General features: G+C 44.0%; 1 protein-coding gene and 1 non-coding gene across 2 annotated transcripts; one reads left to right on the top strand and one right to left on the bottom strand.

Moving 5' to 3' along the window:
- The first annotated feature begins 783 nt into the window (after window positions 1-783).
- HHIPL2 (HHIP like 2) lies at window positions 784-15,449 on the top strand. Its single transcript, XM_063391782.1, is given in 11 exon segments — window positions 784-1,269; window positions 6,131-6,325; window positions 6,328-6,552; window positions 7,038-7,309; window positions 8,101-8,168; window positions 8,784-8,910; window positions 9,265-9,410; window positions 10,864-10,945; window positions 13,948-14,030; window positions 14,812-14,858; window positions 14,860-15,449. Coding segments are annotated over 11 exon segments (1,977 nt in total). The 5' UTR covers window positions 784-885; the 3' UTR covers window positions 15,208-15,449.
- A 1,046-nt stretch (window positions 15,450-16,495) lies between these two features.
- TRNAT-UGU (transfer RNA threonine (anticodon UGU)) lies at window positions 16,496-16,568 on the bottom strand. Its single transcript has one exon. It is a non-coding gene; the product is annotated as a tRNA-Thr (tRNA).
- Window positions 16,569-26,429: the final 9,861 nt, after the last annotated feature.

Below are 26,429 nucleotides of genomic sequence, written 5' to 3'. Positions count from 1 at the left end.
ATCCTGTGGGCAAAGCTGTGAAGATTTTTTTTAATCATGCATGAAAGAAATAGCTCCCTTTCCATGTGGCTATGATCAGAGTTACCTTGTCCTGTTTATGGAAGAGCAAATTTAAGGAAGCATCAACCTCCAGCACAGGCTGAGTACAGTGTGTACGAACATCTGCATTCCTACCTAATGAGAAGGGCTTGCTCTGATTCACCAGAGGGGAAAGTGTGCACAGGTCTCATGCATTTTAAATCAGTTTACTGTCAAGTGGGATCAAACCCACAGAAATCAATTGGCTTAAGTACAGGATTACATCAGAATATCACAGTCAATCTGAGGTTGTGCTGGTGCCTTAAAAGAATTTTTCCTCATTCACTCCTGAATTTCTTCTCATTCATAGTCCTGAATGTATACCTGGATTTGTGGGTAACAGCAGTATCTCTGAAGTCACTTGTTCCTATGGTTAAGTGCTGCCTTGACTTCATTGTATTTTACAACCTCTGTTCAGTCTTTATGAAACCAGACCCAAGTTTGGTGCATTTCAAAAGCTGAGAAAAATGGTAGTTAGGAACTGAAAATTGTTCACTTGTGTCTTGTAAAGATTAAGTTCTGTGTATAGGCATCAAATCTCATGTTTTTATTATTCATATTTCTGGGTGAAGGATTTCTCAGCCAGTTTAACCTAAAATGTAGGGATTAGACTTGTGAGTGCTTCCAGGGGCAGCAGAAATGTCCAGAGGGGAGGGTTCAACCCTCTGACGTGTGAAATACCAAAGAGGCAGCCTGGAGGGTGTCTCTGCTGCCAAGTAGTGAACTTCAGAGAGAAAGGAAGAGGGAGTGTAAGCAAACCTCAGGGGATGCTGAGCTCTGGGACTGGCGATTAATAAAACAGAGAAGATGAATGAACCATGCCATGAAGAAGTCGAGGATTTCTATACATTTGACCTCAAGAAACTTACACTGAAGGAAGTGAATGCTTGGCCACAGGCTGGAAAGAGCAGCAGCAGCTCTGGATTTTCTTTTCCTTGCCCACATGTGTGTGTTTGCCTCTCCTTGTTGTGCCTGACAAGCATTCTGCTGGGACATCCTCAGTGTCTGGATTATGGGCTGCCTTTTCAGCCCCCTTTGCCCTTGGAATTCTGCTCTGCCTATGAAAACTTTGGCTGCTGTGACCAGGAGAGAGACAACAGCATTGCAGCAAAATACTGGGACATCATGGACTACATAGATCCCCAGGGCCATAAACTGTGTGGAACATGCATCAAAGATATCCTGTGTCAGGTAGGGAAGCAAAATAATATTGGGCTGGCTTGGAGGGCAGTTGTGGTTCTGACAGCTGTGATGCTGTGAAGGGAGGTGTGGGAGTAGGAGAAGGGTGGGCTGGCAGGGGAATGGCACTAAATCCTCAGCAGGCGTTTTGCAAAGTGCCTTGTGTAAGGTGCATCACTGGAATCTGGGAATATGTAGTGACATTTGCTAGCAGTAAGGGTTTATGGAAGCATTGCCCAGTGAGTATGATGATTTTCCCATAATGAAGCAGAGAATTACAGATCAGTATTTACCCTCTGCTTGCAGCTGCAAGGTGCTGGATTACAAATTCTACAGAATCAAATGATAGAGGAATTACAGGCAGAGTGTTTGGATCTCTGGACTGCAGGGAGGATGTTTTTTGGTTGTGTTCCTGCTGAGGGTGCTCCAAATGCTGTGCTTGTCAAAGTAAAACAAAATTTCACAGGCAGTGGTTTCACACAGCTGCTGCAAGGTCCCAAGGCTGCAGTCACAGTGTTTTCATCAGTGCTGTCTGCCCACTGCCCACTGCCCACCTGGCTCATGGAAAGTGTGCAGGGAGGAAAGACCAAAGGCTCTTTTCTGCCTGAGCTCCCCTGCATCCCTGGAAGCAGAGGGCAGGACCCCACCTGCCTTTTTAGCAACTGCTGGTCACGCCAAGCTGCACTCGCTGCATGCCGAAACAAAGCAGCCAAAAGACACAGTCTTTCTAAAACCAAACAAAACTCTTGAAGTTGATATTTCCTGAAAAATGTTATCTGTGTACCTAAATGTTTACACTCTTTTTGGAAGCTGGCAAGATTCCAGCATCTCCTTGGGGTGGGTGATGCACCTTTTCAGCACCAGGGCTGAAAAAAGTAGCAACAGAGTTCTCTGTACTTTTACAGTTGGTAAACCAGCAAAAGATGTGTTATAGATTCTAGCAGAAAAACTGGTGTTGGTGTTGTAAGGGTTGTTCTACATGATTCAGGTAGAAAAAACACTATAACATTCCTGTTTGTTTTTTTTTTGATTCCTCATTCTGCAGGGCATAATGCAATTTTGTATTTGTTCTAAGTGTATTTTGTAGGAAAAAATACCCCAAACCACCCTTACATTTTTTACAGTTTTACAAAGTTTTAAGCTATTACTCTTTTCCTGTTCCTTAGAGTAAGATTGCTGTTGAATTTTTGAGGAGTTGTGGCTGTGATATGTGTACCTGGTCAAGTTGGTAACAGCCACAGAAACAAGATTGGGTTCTCTGCCAAATATTATTTGTCTGCTGAATTAGTGAAAAGAGCAATGATCTACCAAATGGTTTTGCTTTAGTGAAGTCACTTTGCTGGATCAAATTGCTTTTGAATTCACATGGAAGAGATGGAATTCCATTCTGCCACCTCCACAGCATCATAGTCTGGAACAAAGCAAATTTTAAGAAAGTGGTGTGAGTGCTTGGTGATAAACCTGAATAGTAGCTGCTCTAATTTAGCAAAGACAGCATTATTTCATATTTTGGGGGAAGATCTGAGCAGTAGCCATGCGTGGTAACAAATCAGCTCATTCAGTCAGGTGTTCCTTCAGTGCCAAAACCCAGTAAAAGCCAGACAGCCTTCCTGGAGTGGTAATGAGGGGGTTTCTGAGCGTTACCCAGAGGAAGCTGGGTTTGGCAACTGCAGAAGTTTCACTGGCCCTGCAGAGCCCAAGAAGGAGGCTGTGGAGTTCACCTTACCCTGGCAATGCAGCTCTGTGTTTCTCAGTGGCCAGGGGACTAAACAGGGATGTGCTCTGGATCATGGATTTCCTGCTGGCACTCTAAACCAGATACATTTCTCTCAAAAACCAACAGGTTAGAAGAGGCATGTAAAGCAATTTGTCTCTGCTGGTAGAGCTCAGTCTGCATCTGGCAGGATCTGACTCTGTTTTAGCTACCTACACTTGTTCTAAGCACTTAGAGGTTTAGAGGCTGACCCTCAGCTGAGTTGTTCTAGGATTTAGCTTAAAAACTGAGTGTCTGAGTATCTGAGCATATGAAACTCTGAAAACTGTAATATTCTTAAAGAGGTGTAGTGCAAGTTGCATGGCTAGAAAATTTCCCTGGATGCCAACCTTGCTACGTGTGCTAGAGCATCTGTTTGGCTGGTGGCTGACATGATGCTTCCCTGTTCAGAAAACTGTCACAGGAGGGCCCCAAAAAAATCAAAAAGGCCAAGTAAGCCTTATTCAAGCTGATTGAAAGGATGGGAGAGCTAGTGCAGGGAGAGCACCAGACTGAAAACCAGTTTTTTAAAGTTTTCATCTGAGGCCTGATTTGATTGCTGGATGCACACTCTTAAGAGGGAGTAACAAAACAGAAGTATCAATGTGTTCTTAGCAATTTCTGGTTTGTTGGTTTTCTAAAGTGATGAGATTAATTTTCCTGCATGCTCGAGTGCAGACAACCAGCAGTGACTGCAAGGCCACCTAATCCTGGGAGTTTACACAGACCCTGAGGAATGGCCTCCCTCCCATGTGCCTTGCTGGTCCATGTGCTGCAGGTGTTGTTTTGCCAGGCAAACACTGTGTGGGAAGCCCCATGGCTGGAAAAGCGTGGCAGCTGCCCAGGGATGCTGCTCTACTTTTAGGAAGGTGAACTGTAGGAGACCTTTCTGCTGCAGCCTGTTAGCAGAACAAGAGGTGAGGAAGTTCAGAGGCATTGAGAATATGCCTTGTTTCAGAGGAAGTTGGTTTTCTCTTTTTACCTTTTCAGGTTGCTGGTCCAGGGGCTGGACTATGTTCACACTTACTTGAGTGAAATTAAAAATATTTTCAAAGGTGTTAATGAAGTAATCACTTCAGAAGAGGACTGAGAGAACAAAAGACAAGGACACTCAGCTGAAGCTTTGACTTTTGGGGATGGCACTCAGGGCCTGGTGGTGCACTCCCTCACTCTGGGAAGACCTTAAACATGGGGAGAATGGTGTGGTTCTGCCAGCTGGGACTGGGGACAGACTGCAAGGACAGCCCTGGGGGACTCAGCTCCCCTTTGCAAGGCTGGAGACTTTTGATTTGGGAAGAGGGAGAGGTTCCTTACAGATATGATGTGGAAGAAACAGAAACCAGGTCATTCTGTGCTGCTTTCTGGTAACCAAATGGCAGCAATGAGAAGTAAGAAACCTCCTACACCATCCAGAAGTTTCAAGGGCTTTACTCCTTACAAGTCATACCTGTTCTTAGTATGGCCAAAAGCCCCTGGGTGTTGCTGTGAGCAAAAGCTGCTGTGAGAAACTTGCTTGTGAAGTTTGGAATCAGGGTCTGTAGTCCTCATATTAAATATCCTGGAAAGGCTGCTACTTGCAAAAAAAAAAAAAAAAAAAAAAAAAAAAAAAAAAAAAAAAAATTCAATGCTTGTATAACTGCCCAGATTTTAAAATTAATTCTGTTTAATGAAGCGAACTTGTTTAATGAGGCAGAAAAGTTACTGATGTAGTAGTTCTTTCCTGGACTGTGCATGTACTTACCCTCCTCCATCTGTGCCAACTGAAAGATCTGGATAGGTTTTTTTGGGCTGCTGGCATGAAAACCAGTGAAATAATATTTCTGTAGAATGTAGCCTCTTCTGCTTTAACTTCTGCAACTTTGTGCTGATTAAAATAGAGGTGGGATTTTAATGGAAACATTTTACAGAAGTTCTGGCCCAGAATGTTCGCAAGATGAGGAGTTTAAATTTAGGTACAAATTCAAACACAGTGCTTGATTTTCAGAATTTACCCTACATTTTACACAGCTAAACACTTAAAGGTATTTGAAGGAGCATAATTTTAGATCTGTAACACTTGAAAATGTTGCCTGCAGTATTTTTTTCCTAATGATCACAGATAGAGTCAATGATATCTATAGGAATTGCATGAAATGGTATTTACTTATTTGAATCTCACCTGCAGTCTGCTTCAGTAATACTGTGCATGTATCAGATTAATTTAGCCTGTATATTTAATCAGTGTACATCTTTAGCACCTACAGTTTCTTCTGGCAGCATTTCACTGGCTTTTTTTAACCTGGCTCCTATTGCCTTCATTTGATACTCTCTTGTTTTTCTTCTGGGAAAAGCGAGCCCTATCTGTCTTCTCAATGTCACTTGTGATATTTCCAGAGCTCTGTCAGTTGTTTCCCTGCTCTGATCACCTCTCCCCTTGTCAGATTATACCTTTTTCTGACTCAAAGATTGGGCAACTAGAGGTGTTTTAAAAACTTCTATTCCATTTTCAGTTTCATGTGAAGGGTGAGACAGTACAGATGGTACAATTAACACCATCATAATCAGAAGTCAACTATTTCCTAATTGCAATACATTACCCCTCGTGGGTCTTACTACAATGCACCTTTCATAGTTCTATTTCTCCAAAGTATCTAGTCTTATTTGCAAGGCCATCCTTTGAAACTTGTTTCTAGTTCCATTTCTTCCTCAACAATGTCCGTCCTATTCCATGGCATTTCTAAGTCAGCATTTCTTATCTCAAAGCTTGCATACAGAGCCACATTATGTGAGCCTTCTGTCAGGCTTTGAGAATTCTCTACAAATCCATTTCCCACACCCCCAGGACTGCTCAGTCCCACTTTACTGAGTGGAGAATCCATAGCCTCCACACTTGTACTTCTGTTGGGAAGAATTTACATCCAGCTGGGTATCCTTTAATAAAGACAACTACTACTGATCTCGAAGACCATTTTGGCCATATTCTGAGTGACTCTGTACTGCTCCATTTCTTAGGTGACTCTTTATCTTTCTGCATTGGTAATTTTTCATTTTGTTAATCAGTTTGCTCCCGCTAAGGTGTCTTGGCTTCTCCTGGATGAATGTCCACAGCCTCATCTTTAGGAAATCTCTTTTACTTCCTAGGAATGTTCTCCATATGCTGCACATCTCTATGACACAGAAAACCCACAGACCCCTCTAAGAAGCCTCCCAGGACTTTGTTCTGGCTACTGCTCTGAGTTCCACCTCAACTGCTGCTCTGCCATCCACCTGCTGACTGGTGACAGGCACATCCAGGAGTGCTGTGAGACCAACAGGAGCCACTTCTGCCACCTGCAGTGCTGCATCTAGCTGTGGGGTCCCCAGCTCAGGACACAGATCTGTTGGAGAGTCCAGGGGAGGTCACCAAGATGATCAGGGGAATGGAGCACCTCTGCTGTGAGGACAGGCTGAGAGAACTGGGAGTGTTCAGCCTAGGAAAGAGAAGGCTTTGGGGTGACCTGGTTGCAGCCTTTCAGGACCTCAAGGGAGCCTACAAGGAAGATGGACAGAGGCCATTTACAAGGGCATGAAGTGACAGGACAAGGGGGAAAGGATTAGATGAGATATTATGAAGAGGGTGGTGAGGCCCTGGCACAGGTTACCCATAGAAGTTGTGGATGCCCCATCCCTGGAAGTGTTCAAGGCCAGGATAGATGGAGCTCTGAGCAACCTGGTCTAGTGGAAGGTGTCCCTGCCCATGGCAGGAGGGTTGGAACTAGATGATCTTTAAGGTCCCTTTCCAACCCAAGCCAGTCTATGATCCTGTGATTCTTTCCACTGGCAGAACCTACACATTCCCAGTCACCCTGGTTCAGGAGTGTGACTGGCCTGCTGTGAAACTACCAGAGTCAGGTTGGCTCAAGGTCACACAGAAAACCAAAATGGATTGAAAACACTCAGGAATAAGGTTGTCTTTTCTCTCCATCTCGTACTCTTGTCTTCTAAAGAGCAGTAACAGCCTTAAATCTATTATGGAATTAACAGCTGCCCTAAGAGATTTGTACTGTAGAAAAGGATGTTTCACTACAGTACTATACACTTATTTTATCTGTCATGTGTGCATCTGCCCTGTCCCCTGCTAAGAAAAAAGCTAGTTCTTACTTATATTTTATTTATTTATTTAAAATTCTCTTTAAGGAATCTCCTGGAGCTTGAGGAACCAGCTGCAAATCACAACGGTGGACAGCTGCTCTTTGGTGTGCATGGCTATTTGTGTATATTCACAGGGAATGGAGAGAAAGCTGGAGGATCTTTTGGAAAATTTGGGAATGCTCAGGACAAGTAAGTAGGAGGGCAGGTGAAAGCCTTAGGTTGTTCACCCAGACACAAGGTTTAGAAAGGAGAAAATGTGGAAAAATCGAGTAAGACTGCTTCCTAAAAATGCTTGTGCATCTGCAAGTCTGTCCAAAGCAGTATTTCAAAAATGAAAATTTGAAAATTTGTTTAGAGAAAAGAAAGTTTACTGGCTTAAGCAGGTTGCAAGACTCACACCTCCATGGGTAAGGAATCTTGTAGAGCATTATTATATGTGTATATTTAGAGGACTATAGCACTGTTTTTCCAGTGAAGCTAAATAATCCAGTGTTGCATATTAAATGGAGTTTGTTTTCTTCCTAAGAGCAGAAATCCCTTCTCCTCAGCCCTGCTGTGTCGGTACGAAATGATGCTCTGCTTATTCAGGGAATTCCCTGCCACACACTGCACTGGACAAGATGTTTAAATTCAAAGCCTATGTCTTTTGTGGACAGTTTTCCCAGTGAAGCCAGGAAGGCAATGGATTTGATTTAAGTAGAAAGTGATACTGTGTTTTCTTCAGAAGCTCTGAGCCATGACTGTGGCTAAGGACAGAGACCAGGCTGAAGCTGAGACCTTGAAACAATCCCTGTGGCAGATGCAGTGAGTCCCAGCCAGCAGAGTGCTGCAGCAGAATGCTCAGAAGCTGTGCTCTGGGTCTGACTCTGGTTGTGATGGACAAAACTCACTTGCTGCCTTCAAAAAACAGAAATTGGCGGTCTTTGTAAAGCTCTTGGCAAAGCATGGTAGATCTGAGTATTATTATGATGTTCCTTAAGCTGTTGGGTGAAGACACCTGGTCTCAAGGTCATGCAGATGTTCCTGGAACATCTGGATGAGCAGACAGGTGCAGAGTATGCGTTATTGACATTAGTGCAGGGAAAAAGGTGAGGACAAGAATAAAATTCTGTGGAATCTGATAATTCAATATGAGAAAGGGAGAATTCAATTTTAACATTGCCAGAGGCAGAGTCTTTATTTTACAAGTCTCATGACATAAGATGCCGAGAGGACACTCATTTATATTTTGTGTTGTGTCAGTGAACCCACAAAGATGTTGAGCTCACTTGCAATTTTGATCTTTTTCCCTTCTCTAAAAATACTGGAATTGGTAAAGATGATCCCTGCTAAAATGACTGGAACAGTCACAAATAAGGGAGATAACACTTGCTGCAGGCTGATGCCTTCCTGCATTGCTTCTTGATGCACAGAATCTTGGTTTTATGGAAGCTCATCATGACTAAGCCTTGATAAGCAACTACACAGGGAGATCCTTAAAGCCCCTGGATCTGTTCTGTCCCGGAGTAAACTGCTGAATTAGCACTGAAATTTCACTAAGCACTTTGTTAAACTGTACTGGTCCTTCTAGGTCCTTTTGTACCTGTCAGTGTCGTTGAGCAGCTGCTTTTTGATGCTCTCAGAAAGTAAATTTTCTCACTTTGTATTTTTGTGTGTTTGACAGATGACATTCTGCCAGTGTTTGCATATGGCAGCAGTGTGGGCAAATCAGTTACTGGTGGCTTTGTCTACAGGAGATGTGAATCATTCAGCTTGAGTAGCCTTTATATTTTTGGTGATTTCATGAGCAGGTGAGACTCCCTGTTTCCTCTGCAACTCCATTCTGTATCCACATTTGCCTTGTCTGGGCAAATAAGTATATTGGAGCATCCCAGAACCTTTTGGGCTGGAATAAATGAGAAACTCAGATATAGACTAAGTTCTGTGTTTGACTATTACAAGGACATTTTCATTGGAATCTAAACTTCCTCCATTTCAGAATCCTTAGGGTATGTTTGCTTTTGTTCAGGTCTGTTTCTCCAAAATCCAGCCAACAATCACAGTCTTCACTGACAGTTTTTTTTTTTGTTTCAGTGATACATGATTTTGACAGGAACTAATTTTGATGATGGAAACATAAAACACAGGGTTTATTTTTCATCTAGTTGACTTATGGCTTTACAGGAAGATGAGAAGGCAAATAAGTAGAAGAAGCAGGATATCTGCATTGGCAGCACGACAGCTTGTGCTTTCCCTGGAATGATCAGTTCCTACAGCAAATTCATCATCTCATTTGCTGAGGGTGGAGCAGGTAGGTATCGTGCTGGCCTCACCTTCAGTGGAAACTGTTCAGTCTCTTCTCCACTGTAGGGAAATGTGGGAAGTTCTGTGGCTGCTGAGCTGTGCCTGGAGAGCAGGCAGTGCAGAGAGGTTTGTGGCTGGCTCAGCATGGCCGGTGGGGTTGGTCTGTGGCTCAGGGAGGTCTGACCTGTGAGGCTGGTGCAGATCAGGTTGATGGGAAGCTCAGGAGACAGAACCTCATGTGAAACATTCCTTTTGTTTTTGTTTTTTTTTGGTGCTCTTTCACTAATCAAAAACCATATCAATGCAGTTCATTTTTTCATTGTACTACTTCATCCTCACTTGAGTTCTTAGAGCTTCTCTGCATTTCTCCTGCTTCCCTAGCATAAATTCCTCAGTCTTACTCACAACAACAGCACCTCACACTGTGGATCATAGACCAGGACTTTATTTGGGGATCAGGAAAGCCGCTCATTTCACAATTTAATTTAAAGGGACACTACTAAGGTCACAAGGACCAGGTGTCTCACCAAGGGGGAAGTACCAATGAACACTGTTTGCTTTCCTACAGCCTCCTGACAGAGCTATGTAATACAAAAAGCAGCCGCAAGTTTTTGGAGGGCACAGGTGTGCTTTAGTGCTTCACCATTCAGCAGAAAAGATATTTGCTTGCCATGAAAAGATCCTAAATTGTCTGCCTAGCATATTCTGTCAGAGCTACATGGAGGCTTTGCTGTGAAATGGGCACAATTTTTACCTGTTCTAACAACATGAGCGAGTGTATGTTCAATGTCCCTTCTCCTGGCAGCCTTTTAGAAACCAATATGGTGTTATGTAATTTGAAAGACCACAACAGCTTTGCCTTTTGCAAGATACTGTAATTTCCCTTTTCCCTGGATATTGTTTTAGTGGGTGCTGAAGGAAAGGCACAAGGAGCATTTGCCTTCCACAGCTACCAGACAGAAATGAGAAGCTTCTGTCTCCTACAGATTAGTTAGTGCAGCTCTTGCTGATTTTTTCCTTTTTGGTATGACTATGAAATGGAAAATATAATTCTTGTATGGTCTTCCCCTCTATTTGTAGTTTCTGGCTGCTTCTTTGGTACAAACAAGTTTTAAAAATATGTATTTATACAGAGGAAAGCAACCTTTTGGAGAGCCACTGAGGTGAGGTAATGAAGGTGCTGCTCGGGCTCTCTGCCTGAACGAGAGCTGCTGGTTCTGTGTGGAACCTGCTGCAGCCAGGAGGTCATTTGGTGTTTTTGGGAGCCCACCTGCACAGGGCAGGGTGAGAACAGAGCCATTTCTTGGACATAAGGCTGAGGTGGTGAGGGGGTAACTGAGGGGGGTTCCTTTTCTTACCACATGAATTACTGAAAAGCCAGGAAAGAGAGAAATGGAGAACTGGAATCCAGCTTGGGCACTTGAATCTAAGACCAGTTTTCTTTTTTCACTTCCATTTAGGTGAACTGTATTTTATGTCTGCTTCTTATCCCAGTGCCTATGCACCATATTAATTGCTCTACAAGCTCACTGATCCTGCAAGGTTTGTAATTAAAGATGGATTTCTGTGCCAAATTCTTCTATAATCACCATACACTCTCCAGCTATCACAGTAAAAGAATGCCAAGTAGTACTGATACACAATATCACTGACATCTGCATCCAGTCCTTGTGTTTTCTTCACCCACTGTACCTCTGGGGCAACTTAAATCAGTTTAAGTGAATTTGTTCCTCACTCATCATATCTGTGCACAGAGAAATAGGAAATACACTTCAAATTCCCTGAAGATCTGGGAGAGTTAAGGATTAAAAGAAAGTTTCCTTTGTTGCATATCTGAATTACAGCAAAGCAGTGTTTTAAAAATGACAGTCCATATCCTTGACAGTCATTACATCAAATATCTATGATGCACTTTAATATAAATAAAAAATAAATGGCACTGCACAGTTTTCTCCACAAAGATGAGAGAAACCTAGTGGTTCATGCAGTGCTCAAATAATAACTGGAGCCTGAACCTGAGTTTTTCCAAGCAAAATGTTTTTCCCCATTAAGCAGTTATCCCTGCTAAAGTCTGTTTTTAGAACAATAAGCACACATGTAACTTTTTTGTTTCCCTAGCTAAAAAACATTGGATTTTGCTAAAAAACATTAAATGAGTTTCAAATCACTCTGTAAAGTCGATACAGTACAAATGTGTTTGTGCTGTTGTGGAGACCTTGGACACCATCAGAATGAAGAAAGCAAGTTATGTTTTCTTGAGAAGTTAGATCCAAAACTAGTTAACTCAAGCTGTGTACCAAGGTGATGAGAACAGAACTTGAATCTTTTACTGCTCAAGGAGATTGCTGTCTTTAACAGCTTATCATCTGCCAGGATGTGCATTAACTGACCAAAATGTAATATTTTCAACTAAAAAAATATATATATATTTGTGAGCTTGCATAAACATCAAGAGCTTGAGCAGAGTCTATTTATCAAAACGAACAAATCTTTGTTGTCACTATGCCACTCCTTAATGTGCCATGGTGACCCTGTGCTTTTGCAGCTTTATGTCCCTCGCTTCTAGAGCAGGACCAGACACCTCCTCCCTTGGCTCGCAGGAATGTTTTCCTGCATTTTCCAGTTCCCCTTGTTTGCCGTAGCCGGATGGGGCTGTGTCAGCTCTGCCCTGCTCTGTTTGCACTTTGCGGGCGTGCCTGGGATGTGCAGAGCTCCTCGGAGCCTGGGCAGGCTCTGGAGCACAGCCCTGACACCTGCAGCTCCTGGGGTGACTCTGGTCTCCTCATGAACCTTTCTCCTTTGCATTTTACTGCTGTTTATTGGTTTTTTCCTGGGCATAGCTGGCTTCTCTGCACAGTCCCAGGCAGTGAATGCAGCATTCTCCTGCCACACGGCAGGCAGTGCTCTGCCACGGACAGCAAACCACACAAACTCCTGCGTCCAAAACATTGCCAGGGTGTGAAAAAGGCATATTGTGTGTATGGCTCTACGCAGATATTTACTATATGTAATATGCTAGGTAGAAAAGTTATGCAATATTAACATTTTAAATAATATAGTAAATGTAGTTTTTAACATTGAATCTAAGTAAGAATTGTGTGTAAGGTATTGTCCTTAGCTCAAGAGCGAAGAGAAGATAACCCGGAGGTTTCTACACAGAGAGAACAATTACAATAAGCCAGACTAAAACCCCTCTTGGATGTTTCAGAGGGAAAGATGCATATCTCCTCGAAACCACCCTGGTAAAGCCAGACAATGCATATCTCCTCGAATCCACAAAGCTACCTGGTTAAGCCAGACTCCAGGACGCCAGGGGTTTTGCAAAAGGCTCTTGGCAAACCGGCTTTTCTTAGATAAAGTATGCATAATCATTAAAGTTTGTCCTCAAAAATAGAGATGCTTCTCTCTAACGGGGCCCTTCTTTCTCGCAGCTTTTGTCTGAGAGGAGAGGGGACGGTAGACCTGGGCTACCTTTCTTTGCTCTTATTGCCTCACTATTTGTCCTGACTCTGAAAACTTTTTAAACTTTTATTATTGTAATAATTTTTTTGTAACCAATTTTTATTCTTTATTAAATTTTCATAAATTTCAAAAAGCGAGTTATTGGCATTTATCACACAGGGCCACTGTCGTGTGCCTGATGGCAACTCAGACTTCCCGAGGAACCTGCCAGGAAAGCTGACGGCAGCAGCGCCGCTTGTCCCCAGTTCGGCTCGCCTCTCCAGCAGTACTCTTGGAGACAGCAGGGTGGCACCAAATTCCTTCTGTCCTGAGCAGAGAGAAACGAGTTACTGTAATTTTAAAATCAGAGAGGAGAGAGATGGAGGGGAAAAATCCCCCACAACCCATCAGAAATCCCCACAAGCAATGCCTGCAACCCTGCTTTAGTAACCTTTCTCAAAAAATTCAAATGGTGTAGAGGTAGCACTTGGCTCTTGCCAGTGCCTGAAGGAGAATGCCAGTCACAAGAAAATGTGATGCCTTAGGTCATGCTTTGCTTTGCTTGGTGCTGTCAAGCACGCCAAATTGGAAGAATATGTTCTTATTTGTCCTACAGAAGTTCTTTAATGGGTAACAGAGAACACAGGTGTGTTGTGCTTCTTTGTACCTCTCTTCCTGTCACTTAACGTGCAACATCTTTAACCCAGGGAAAATGTGTTTGGTTGGGTTTTGTTTTGGTGCTTTTGTAGTGTGGGAAGTTGTCAGGGAACAGCAGGAGGGGAACAGAGACACATTTCTTTGCAGTTGTTGCTCCCTCCCTCTGTGCCTTTTCCTTTCCTTTCTCACCCCTCTTGCTGCAGCACCAAAGAACATCCCCGGGAAGGTCACATTCACCAGGTGCTGTTGGGACAGGGATTTTATGGCTTGTCAGCCCTGTGTCAGCCTCTGGAATTCCACCTGTGCCGCACTCCGGGTGCCTAAAGTGCTTTCATGCCTCTTCCACCGGAGGCAAATGACAATAGGGAATTCGTGTGTGCCTATGGAATAAATAAACTTCCCTAACAATCTCTCAGATGTCTCCATCTGGCTTTCTGTTTTCCAAGGAGAGCTCCACCAGGGAAGTGTAAATATGAGCCTGTTCCAGTGAAAACAAAGAGCAAGCGGATACCATTTGTCCCATGTGCAAGTAAGTTGTCAGGCTTTGATTTTAATGAGAAGCAAAACACACATAAACTTATAGGCATGTGATTGAAACCTTCAGCAGTCTCAACAACTAAAGCACTGAGCAGGAGCAATCCTGAAGTTTGGTTATCACATTTCATGTGTGCTTCTGCTGTCTATTTGATACTGTGCCTTTGCTTAACCCCAATCCCTGATTTTTTTTTTTCCTAAGTTTTCCTAAGGAATAGTGTAAATGGACATAGAAAGGAAACTGATGACTCTGATTCAGGCATTGGATGAGGTCTGGGAAATTCTGAGGGCTTGTCCTCTGGCTCTGAGACAAGTTCCTTGAACCAAATAATTCCTTCTCTGTACATCTGGGTGGAGTCAATCTTCCTTTTTCCAAGCTGCATTCTGTCTTAAAGTCCCATGCAGCTGGGGCAGGAGTTACATCTTGAGTAGAAATAGGCATTTAGCAAGTTGATATTATTTTGTCTGGGATTTCCAGATATTACCATATTATGAACAGTTAAGTCTGCTAGAGAAATGTGCAAGGTTTCATCATATTCTGTCTTGAAGTAATTTTCCTTAAATACACATTTATAATTTCTAAAATCAATAACTTTATTTCCAAGAAAAACAAGGGCCTTTTGATGGAAGAAGAGAGGTTTATAGTGTGCATTTCTTCTTTCACGATTTTAGCTGTTTTTCTTGACTATAGCTCTAGTGTTTCTGTCAGTCATATCTCTGAATTAGCCTTTTGCCTCAAAGTAGGAATGCTGAACCATGTTAATTACTTTCCTCAGAGACTGTCCTTAAGCTGCTAAACGAACCTTCAACAACCATGCCTCCAAAAAAAATCTTCTACCCTCACTGCAGTTACTCCAAGAGTTTCTTCTAAGAAAGCAAAAAAGACCCCATCCACCAAAATAAAAGCAGCAACAGCAAAAATAGTTCTACCTGGTAAAGAGAGACAGAGAGTCAAAGCTGAGGTTAAACTTCCCAAGGGAAAGAAGATTGGACACAACTCCAGAACTGCACCACCAGCACCACCCTTGCCAAAAAAGAAGAGCTCCCACCTAGCCAGAACCAAGGAGGTTCATCCAAAGAAAGCAGCACTAGCTAAGGGAAAAGTGGACAAGAGGAGGAAGAAGCAGCTTTTGAAGCTCAGTGATGTCCCAGAAAATGCAAGTAGCCTATAAAATGGTGAAACAAAAGTGTTGAATAGCGACCAAACAAAAGAGGTTTTGGCTGACTTATGGAGTGCTCCCAGGAGTGCCCTTATTAATGGCAGTGTTAGCAGTCTCTACAAATGTTCTATTAAACATATTAAACTTTAACAGCACCAGCTTCCAAATCCTGCTGTATGTCCTTTTCTGACATAAGTGGTTATGAGAGCCTGTGATGGACATTCTCTGGTAAGATTTAGCTGTGTATGACTGTCTAATAAATCCAAGTGCCTCTAAATTTCAGGACTTGAATCTTCTATTGAAGAATAACAAATAGACATGTCAGTTACTCTACCTTTTTTTTTTCTAGCTGAAATGCAGGAAAAAGTATGTTTCAAGAGTAGTTATCTTTCAGACAATGAAATTAGATTTTATTTTTTGAAGGAGGACCACTAAGATGCTCTGAGGGCTGGAACACGTCTCCTATGAGAGAACTGGGGTTGTTCAGCCTAGAAAAAAGAAGGCTCCAGGGAAATCTTATAGCAGCCTTCTAGTCCCTGAAGGAGGCCCACAAGAAAGCTGGAGATGGAATTTTTACAAGGGCAGGTAGTGACAGGACAAGGGGGAACGGCTTCAAACTGACAGAGGGGAGGTTTAGATTAGATATTAGGAAGAAATTCTTCACCGTGAGGGTGGTGAGGCCCTGGCACAGGTTGCCCAGAGAAGTTGTGGATGTCCCATCCCTGGAAGTGTTCAAAGGCGGGTGGTCTGAGCAACCTGGTCTGGTGAAAGGTGTCCCTGCCCACGGCACGGGGTTGAAACCGGATGATCTTTAAAGTCCCTTCCAGCTCCAGTTAATCTATGAATATATTTTCAAGGTTTGTGTCACCTGCAGCTTCCACAGGGTCCAGTAAGGGCTGGAAATGTCCAGCAAATCTGAAACACCAACACAATCAAAGCACCAGAAGCCAAGCAAACCCCCAAAACCCGGTGTAAGAGCTGAGCCACGGGCTGGAACCATCCTGAGACTCCAGATCCCCCGCGGTGGAAGCGGCTCTGTAACAACTCGGACCTTCAGATCCAGGGAATTGATTTATTTGGGAAGCGGAGCCGGGACCGCCCTTGCGCTCCTGCCCCGGAGGCACCGAGCCCATGGCGTCAGCTCGCTGCTCCGTTCGTCTCCCACCGCCGCCCTCTGGAGGCGCCGGGCCGGGATGCAAAAGGGAGCGAGCCCCGCCGCCCGCTCTTCCCGGACCCCCGGCCTGGCCAGGGGAGAAACAACAATAAAAACAGCAATAAAAAAAAGCAGGAAAAGCTCGGGAGGCCCCAGCGAGGATCGAACTCGCGACCCCTGGTTTACAAGACCAGTGCTCTAACCACTGAGCTATGGAGCCACCTATCAGTTCTGGCCCTGCCGACGGCTCCTGTCCCTGCGCGGCGCGGCCTCCCCGGCGCTGCCGCGGGGCTCCTGCCCTCGGCCCGGGCTGTGCCCGCCTCAGCGCCCCGGGCGGGCCCGGGAGCCCCCCGGAGCCGTCTGTGGGCGCCCCACCTGCGGCACTCCCGGGGCCGAGCTGGGCCTCTGGAGGTGCTCCACGGGAAAAGCTGCCCTTGGCGGCGGAGGGAATCCATCTCCCGGCCCAGCCCCGCGGCGTTGCCTGAGGGTGATGGGGGGCCCTTCCCGTCTGTGAGGGGCGGGCGCACCTGCCGCGGATCGAGGGTGGGAGTGCCTTGGAGAGGAGAGTTCCGCTGGCAGAGGGCAGGATTGCTCCCAGGAGTGATTCCCGGTTCTCCTGGGCGTCCCCCGCGCTGTGACAGAGGGAGCAGCCGCTGCCTGGGTCAGGGTTTTGGGAGGTAAGGCTGCACAACACCTGGTTTTGTGCGCAGTGGGGAGAGAGTCACGTTGAGTGGATGATAGCTCAGTGTTGTAATTCTCCTCAGCTTTTGTGAAATCACTGTTGCACAAAAACTGGTTTAACTCTCGCAGATAAACCACACGTCTCGTTTGACTGGGGTATGAACCCAACAGCAAGACAGGCAGTGTGGAGCTTTCACCTCTTGATTTTTTCAGAGCAAGGAAATTTGAAGGCATTTGAGGATTTTCTCCTTTTCCATGCATAAAAGAACCAGTCTGTCACATGCGTAGGTGAAGGTGAGAAGGTGAGCCGTGCAGAGGAAGCGGAGAGACACCGCAGTGAGTAATAAATCCGAGCAGCTCTGCCGCACGCCCGAGTCACGTTCCAGAAAAGCAGACATGATTTGCTGGGTGCAAGCCTCAAGCAGCGTGTGACCAAAAGTAAAGCTCCTTGAAATGAGAATAGGCAGAAAAAAGCTGCATTAAGGAGCTAAAGACCTTCCATCCATCGCACACTCCACAAATCATGAACTAGGTCAACTTCCTCCTTTTTTTTTTTTTTCCTTTGGTTTTATTTCACCTTCTCTTTAAATGGCTGTGATCTCTGTGGACAAACTAGAACAGTTCTGGTGAACTCTGTCTTGTTGTTTATGTAAGACACTAAAAATTACTTTGAAATATCTGCTTTTGACCTCTAATGTGGCAGCTGATAAATTCATGAAGTTTCACATTTCTTTGGATGCTTTTTACCCCTTTCCTTTGAAGATAGTGACTCTTTAGAGGGACTACAGCTCTTCCAAAGAGGGCTAAAATGTCTGTAGTGAGTGTTCTGCTAATGCCTTAGGGAACTGAAGTACAAGCAACGATTGTTTTATAACCTTCAAGCAGGCAGGAACAGAACTGTCTTGCACTTTTTATGCTGTAAGACAAGCCTACCTTCATCAGCCTAACACAGCTGAGCAGCAGGGTAAGATGTATTTGAGAGCTGAACAGTTGAAATAAGTTTTCTGTGATAACATGGCTACCTGCCACTATTGGGCTTTTAAACTTAGGTGCAAATCTGTAACTGTTGTGATTGCCCTGCTTCCAGATGCCTTTTGCTGCCTGCTGAGAGCTCCCTGCAAGGTGGGCTGCCCCTCAGGGTCTGTGTTGCAGAGTGTTTCTTAGTCAGACAGCCTGGGTGGGATTCAGGAGGTGTGGTGGTGGTACCACGCTATCAGGAAGCCCCTTGGCTTCTCTTTGTAATGAAAAGGAGGAAATGAGACACTTCTGGGATGTAATTCACCTCACCTGAAGGTAAACCTTTACCAAAAGTCATCTGAGTCTTGGTGTAGAGGTGCCTGTTCCTCAGCTGGCTGTGCAGGGAGTCGACGAAGCCTTCACAGCAACTTCCCCAGCCTCTGTTATGAATGATAATTTAGTGGAAATACCACAGCAGGTTATTTCTTCCAATTTTTAAAACCTCGTTCTAGCTCATGTTTTGTATCCAATGTTTCAAAGACAAGTGGATCATCCTGTGAAATATGAAGAGCAATGATTTTTCTAAGGATTGATTAGGTCAAAACTGTAGAACCACATCTAATGAAGACCCTGTGATTCTTTCTGCAGCTAGACCCACACACATATGAGAATTAAGCACTTAGGCAATAAAATGCCTGTCTAGTCTGCTGTTCATGACTGTTGAAAGCCACTAGGTGGAACCTAAGGACTGCATCAAAAGATTAGAAAAATACTTTCAACAGACTTCAAATGCTGAAAAGAGTGAATTTTTACTGCACAGGTTTTTAAGAAAGATCTGTAGGATGACTGACCTTTAAAGGCGTGCCAGACATCTAATGATCCACATTTATATATGCTCTTTAAAGTTTCTTCTCTAGGCCCAGACCGAGCATCAAGAAAATAGAGTGGCTAGTGTAAGAATAGGTGTACTCTTGCTCAGTCTGGACCAAGGCTGTTATTTAAAACTGATTTATTTATTCCTGATTAGCTCCCTGACTGCCCCTAAGAACCCCACTGGCCAAGTCAGTGTTTAACCCTGTGTAAAGCTGGTGGGAGCCCACAGGTGTCACCTGTGGTGCTGTGAGGTTTTGCCCATCTCGTTAAGCACAGTGAGCTGATCCCAAGCATATTGCAAGATCTTACTGCCATATCTTGCATTCAGGGAAAACCAAGGGCTGTCTTCAGACAGCCAGAGTCCAAGGAAATTAATGGAAATCACTGGAAATTTTCTTACACTACTGTATTCCCTTTTCCAAACTCCTTTGCCTGGATTGCCACTGAGTTCCCTGCTGGATTCAGTTTCACTGGTGTTTCACAGGGTCTGGTTCTTTGTTGCACAAAGCAGCTTTGGGTTGCAATAGTATGACATAAATAGCAGCCAATGTTTCCCCTGCAGACCTGGTGTGTCTCCTAACACGTTGTCAGGCTTGCCCATCCTTGTCCTCCACACATCTGGCCCTGTGTCCTGAGGGAAGGATGGTGCACCTGGGATTATCTCAGCAGAGGTACAGATCAGCAAAACCAGCACACTTGCCTTTCCTTGTTAACCTCTGGGAGAACGGAATTGCAGTACAGCTTCAGTCTTCTTGTGAAATGGGACATGCTGGGGGTTTTAATTGTTTGACAGGTTCAGCACTGTGGGTTTTCTTTCTTAAGGGAACTGTAGTAACCCAAAGGTGTCTGAGTTTAACATAATTCATTTTAGTTGGCAAGTGCTGGTGGATTACTTTGTCATGTACACATACAAGGGTTTTTTTGAGTAAAATATTATCAAAATCAGGGAAACACTTCCTGCTGATTTTGGGTGTCTTTTGGAGGCAGTCCTTGGGGTATTTTAGGCATGTAATGATCTCAGTATTTGGCAGAAGCCTGCCTTACCTTCTGAATGTGAACCTGTCCAAGTCCTGATTGACTGAGATGTGCCTCAGGAAGTGTCATGCAGTTTTGTCCCAATTAAGCTTTAGAAAAATCATTGTTTTTCACATTGTACAGGAATGATCCACCTGTCTTTGAAACATTGGATACAAAACATGAGTTTGAACGAGATAAAAAACCCAGAAGAAATAACTTGCTGTGGTATTTCCACTAACAATTACCATTTTTAACAGAGGCTGGGGAAGTTGCTGTGAAGGCTCTTTCCAGGTTTTAATTTGTGCATTGCTTGCACCTCTACTCCAAAGTAGCATAAGAGATCTTGGTGTTTACCCTTCCTCTTCTCTGTAACTCTGCTTTCCATGGGAAAGAAGTTGAAACATGCAACAGATATGGTGCCCTTTCAAAAGTAGTTTGGCAGGCTCAATACTCTTCTTTTGGACAAACATCCATCATCACATGCAAAAAAAATCTTGCTTTTTCAACAGCATTTTTGTGTGGCTTTGAAGAGAGAAAGGGCCTGACATTTCTGTGGAAATTTGGTTCATTTTGTTCCCCAAAAATGTGCTAGAGCACACAAGGGAAATGTAAAGACCACCAGAATCCACACATCTCTATTTGCTCATAGGCCTGCTCACGCAATGGGTGTCCATTCATGGGGTTCATGTTGTCCATTCAGTGTTGTTCAGTGGTGTCCATTGCTCATATTTGAGCATCACTAGTTTTCTGTGGAGAAGCATCACTATTCCCAAGTCTTATTCCAGAGTAACAGTGCTGTTTCTGTCTCATTGTGCTCTCCTGTTGTGTTTTTTCTTAATGCCAGGGATCCAAGCAGAAGAGAGGTTGTCCTCAAATGCCTTATGATTTGATCTTCCCGAAACTAGAAAGGAGTAATTGAATTTTCTTTGCTTCAGGGTTATTTCTCTGATCCAGACCAGATTTGAAGCTATTTATTATAACAACTTCACACACCATATCCAGTGGCACTTAGCTGCCACACTGCACCCAGTGGTGGAGGTGACAAAGCCATCTATTACAGGCAAAAGGGTCTGGAAAGTTTGATAGGAAGCAGGTTTTCATCAAATAAGATAAAATAAAAAATATAAATAACTGAGCAATGCAGGGAAAAGGCGAAGTATATTTTATTCTAGTTTCAGAAAAAGAAAATTCTTGTATTTGAAATAGAAAGAGACATAGTTTTTAGATTTAAAGGGGAAGAAAGGAGCAGGAAATAGCTGACCCAGAGCTGTGCATGTGCTGGTCACTCTGTCATTAAATGTGTATTTATGTCTGAGTGTTACACGTATATACACATGTAAACATGTTTGTGCTGTTGAGCAGAGTATAAACAGTGTTCTCCCTCTCTGAAGATGTCAGCTTGAAGGTCTCTGCTCAATTGCTGGTTTCCAAAAAGTGCAGGAATGTAAGGACCATCTGTGAGGCTGTAAATCCTCTCAGATTTGTCTAAAATCACTTAGCAGGTTTGAAGGTTACTTGGGAGAGAGGTTGGCAACCAGTGTGGTTACGTGAACCCCCTTTCCAGAGAAATCCAAGCTAAAACTGTACTGATCACATTTCCCAAGAAGATTTTAAAGAAGAGGATTTTAATTTCTTTTGGAAATCAGATGATTCAGGAATGTGTGAGGCAGAGGGAATGGGGAGATCCAGCATCCCCATCCTTACTCCAGTATGGATTTTCCTGCTTAACTCTGTGCCCTCCCTCACAGCCTCCCAAAGGGATGGTAGGATGTTTGTTGGTAGCACAAATGCAAAGTCTTATTATCATCAGTGTAAAAACAGACTCGGGATATTTCAAGTGGGCTGTAATGAAATAAAAATGTAGCAACAGGCTGGCTCAAAATAAAACTTTCTGGGATGGTTTCTCCCAGGGCACTGTAAAGCTGTAGGTATTGAGTTCCTTTTGCAGCTCAGTGGGCGGTAGGGAAATGGGAATGTGTCCCAGCATGGTCAGCACTGCTGTGGATGGGGAGCCCTTGTCTCAGCCATGGCCTGTTTGCAAGGGTTGGGATATTTGGCTCCACTGAGGATGCAGCCACCCAGGCGAGACACAAATGTGAGGGTCTGCTCTGGGCTTCTGTTACTGGGAAAGGCAAAATGAAAGAGCTATTAGACACCTTCCTCAAGTGCTCACATTCCCTTTCCCGTGAAACACATCTGAGTCCCAAAGGCAGACAGTCCCTATGCTAATCAAGAAACAAATTGGGTTTTGTTCTGAAGCTCTCTTAAGAGATGGAGGAAAGATGCTCGTATAATAAACATTACATAAACTGTGAAAAGCCAACTGTTGCTTAAGTGCTGGACATGATAACTGGAGCTGGGTGATTTGTGACTCCTGGAAAAAGCATATGAGCTGAAAATGTGGTTTTGTTCCCAGCTCTATTCCTGATTTTGCCATATGTTTGCTGCTGGAGAGAGCAGTTTGTTGGTTAGAGTCCACAGGCGTGTATGTGTGTGTGTGTGTTGTTCTGCTGTGCAGTTAGTTCAGAATATCCTGCCCCATTCCCTCAGGTGCCTGGGAAGAGCCGTGCCTGAGCTCCAAGTGCTCAGAGAGCTGCCCTCACCACCCTGCCATGGGCAGCTGGAGAAGTGATGGAGACCACGTGTTTCCTCCCCACGGTAGCGTTGGTGGCTCTGGACACCGAATGGGATTGGGAATTCACAGCTTCCCTTGTCTGTTTTTAGGGTTAAGATGGATGGGCTTGCAGGCCCTGTCTGCATACAGGTCTGTCAGTGGTTCTGTGGGTGAGATTTGTTGCCCAGCAGCTCTGCTCTTCTCTCCCAGGAGAACACATTCATCTTGCTGCTTGCTGGGCTGGACCAAACTGTGCCACAGAACAAACTGAATAGAAAAATGTGATTCTGCTCCCAGCCTTATCCTAGTAATTGATAGAATCCCCTCCTCCCAAGGTTGCTGCTGTGAAGCTTTTCTGAACCAGAGTTTGGAAAGGTTTTGGAGGCCAGCGTTTGAATGATCAGCTTCTCTTTGATACCGTTTCCAGTGGCATCCCATTGAGCATGGAAAATCTCACCTCCTTGAGTTTTAGGCAGTGTTACTGTTTCAAAGAATGCTTTGACTGACAAAGCATTGTCAGGTTTTCAAAGTGGTGACTGAGTGTTTTCAAGTCCCCTCTTTGCTTCTGAAGGCCCAAACCGTCTGCAGACCCTTGAACATCCTTTCTTCTGAGTAACCTTGGGCCCACAGTTCAGCTTTGTGATTGGGTTTGCATCTCTTTTGCCATTTTTCCTGGCTTTGATTGGTTTGGAAATCCTGAGGGTACAGCCTTCCTAAGGGTATTGTTTTCTTTGGCTTTCCCAAATTCAACACATCACGCAGCGCTGAAAATGAATGAGAAGGGAATGAATAAAAATGTTTTGAATCTTAAGGATTTGGATTAAGCTTTGTGTAAAGCTGTTGGCTTGAGGTTTGCCTCTGTTAGATTAGCTCACTTTATAGCAGGGCACTTCCATCTACCTCTGAGGTCCCAGCTAGCCAGTGCAGGCTCAGGCAGGTGATACCACATCCTTCAGTGCAGGCATCTAGTCTGCACTCTAATGGCTTTGACAAATCCCCTCAAGCAGAATTGTCAAGCTGACTCCATGATCTAATGTGTCCAAAAGCATTAAAAGCTCCACTGGGAATCTCAGAGGGAACTGATGTGATTAGATCATATCTGCATGGGGGGATAAACTGTTCTTGAGTGTAATTCATGAATTGGAATGTTGGACTGCTCTAATCAAACACCAGGGGAGCCTCTCCGTAGGGCATCAATATCAGCAGCTGCTCTTCCTTCATGCCAGGTCTGTTTCAAAGCTTATACATGCCTGATAATCCTTCTGCCAGCTAAACTTTAATTGAAGGGTGCCTCAACCTGCCATTGAGTAAAGAAGGGAGCATAAGTGTCTAAATTCACTTAGGTGACTGATCCATTAATGCTCCTAGAGTTAGGCTTGTCCTGATCTGCTCTGCCATTATGTGAGGGTCCTACCTACAGAGGACCCAGCTCTGGAGACCTTTCTACTGGTGTAATCCTAGGCAAAAACTTCCTGAAAATTGCACTTTTTGCTTAATTGTGGCTGTTCTTTTGGTGGAGGCAGTTCCAGCAGTGGGATAAATCAGGCCAGTGGTGGATTGTTGCTTCTCTGTAAAAAAAACCAACAACAACTAATTAACTTTGCATATAGTTTTACAGTTAAAGCAGAGTTGCTTCAAGGTTGAAGCCACTAGTGCCTATTAGTGTGCTCCAGGAGATTATGCCTGGGAAATTTCTCTTTCAGACAGTTCTGGAAAATAGGAATGTTCATATCTTCAAGTAAACAAAAAGTGATCCATTCCTATTTATGGTAAATGAATAAGTACATATGAAGGATAAACACTAAAAAAAGACATGCTTTTAAAGACTGACTCAGCTATTGTAGCTTTGTAGAACAAGTGAATGAAACTTGTTTGGATTCTTCCCAAAATAAATACAAACACCTTTAGAGTCCTCAGGAGAACAGAAAAAGAAGCAGCAGTAATGCAGCAGCACTGGTTTAATCTCCAGTCCACAAGCTACTTTTGCACTAGTGTGGAGTGCACGTGGTCTTCTTATGCCTCACATACACGTTTAACATTTGGAGTCCTTGGACATGTCTATGAAACGAGTTGAGAGACCCACATATTTAGTGCTCAGAGTTGAGAAGGAAATGTAGAGAAATGTGGGTTTGCTGGTACCCAGCCCCTTAGAGGTATCCTTGGGCTGAGAGTCCTCTGTAAAAAAAAAGCTCTTGGTATATATGCTGGGATGTCTGGAAAAGAGATAGTAATAAATACATCATTTTATATGGAAGATGGATAATTCAGTGCCTAAGAACCTGAACTGGAGAATAAATCAATGCAAAGAGACTTTCTGTTCTTTGGTGTTCATTTCTCCTTTTTCTTTCCCGAGTGAATGCTCTTCAGCAGTCCTAGCAGAGGGATGTTTTTACAAATATCTTGCTGAAATACTCAAACCTTGCTGTGTTTCCTCATGAGAACTGAGAGGTGCAGAGCGGAAGGTGCATCATTGCAGCTCATGTTTAAAGCAGCAAGTAGTAAATCAAGGTGATTTCAAGACTAAGTTGTTGTTTGTAGCAGGACAAATGGTCACTTCTAAATCACTCTGACATGCTTAGTGAGAAGTAAAGCACAGTGGTGTCTCCTCTGAACTCCTGAATTTACTGTGATAATTGTAAAACATGAATCTCACTTTAAGCTCATCTCCAGTGGCCTCTTGCATTTTCATTTTACGCTTCCTTGCCCTGCAATGACCCCCTTTAGACTGCTAGTTCTATAAATCTTTGTCACAAAGGGTCACTGGGCTGGGGAGAAGAGAGAAAAATCTGTGAACAAAAAGAAGTCTAATACGCTTTCTCCACTAGATACTGTGCCAGAGGTTGGTTTGCTTGTTCCAGTCCGATTTAGCTGGTGCAGATGTCACTGCTAAATGCATAAACTAAATACAGTCTAGTAGGGGTTTGTAATTAGTTTGTTTACAGAAGCACTTACAGGAACAATTTGGTTCAGCTAGAGCTGATCAATCAAACTTCAGCTGAAGAAACCCCAGGGAGACTCTTTCTTTCCTCCTGACCTGCTGGAAGACAGGTTAGAAAATATTGATAACACCACCAGCTATTGGCTACTGCCATGTGTTTAATGTCCTTTGTGCATGTTTGGGTGAAACAGGGAGACACTGCTTTTTCCAGCTTAGTTGTAATTCTGCTTCTTTTACAAATGCACCTTTGCCAAGAGAAAAAAACAACTGAAAGCCTAATAAAATTGACGATTATGTAGATGAAAATGTCAAAGCCCTTGGGCCCTGTGCACAGCATTGTTTAGCTGAATTGGCAGAGCCTGAAAACCTTTGTCTCATACTTCTGACCTAGGGTTATTCCCTTAAATACCTCCTCCGAGCTCATTTTCCCAGTTCCCATTTTAGCATCCCTCTAGTGGTGTAAATGAAGGAGGCTCAGTCTTGAAGCATGTCTTGCTAAAGGAGTGAGGCCAATACTCATCCTGAGGATCAGTGTGTTGTGGCCCAGCCAGGCTGGAATGACGTGTAGGTGTTGTTTCTGGTGTGTGGTACCCCAATACAGCCTCAGAGGTGGGAGCAGTGTTTTCAAGAGTGTATGTTCCACACCCACCTCTTCAGTATTCTTTTGCTGACGGGGGGGCACTGCCAGGTGCAAGGACTCCTGGGTTTGTGGTATCACTCCTCACCAGTGGAAGGCAACAACACATTGTCCTTGAGGAAGCCTCTTCCTTAAGTGCTCCTTATGGTTGGATGTAGCTGTCAGACTTTGGATGATCACCTGGTGTGACAGTGGCTGCCTTGCATGTCCCTGTGGGTGCACCCTACATTCTGGGTGCCTGTGACAGACACAGGTGAAGGCACTTTTTCCTCTTGGCACCATGATAGGTTGAGCTTCACAAAGCTCTTCTGGCTGATCACGAGTTCAGCTGGTCCCTGTGTTAGAGCTGAGGTACATCCAGCTG

This window comes from Prinia subflava, chromosome 2 (assembly GCF_021018805.1).
Source record: "Prinia subflava isolate CZ2003 ecotype Zambia chromosome 2, Cam_Psub_1.2, whole genome shotgun sequence".
Lineage (NCBI taxonomy): Eukaryota > Metazoa > Chordata > Aves > Passeriformes > Cisticolidae > Prinia > Prinia subflava.
This window is presented reverse-complemented; position numbering and strand designations above follow the sequence as displayed.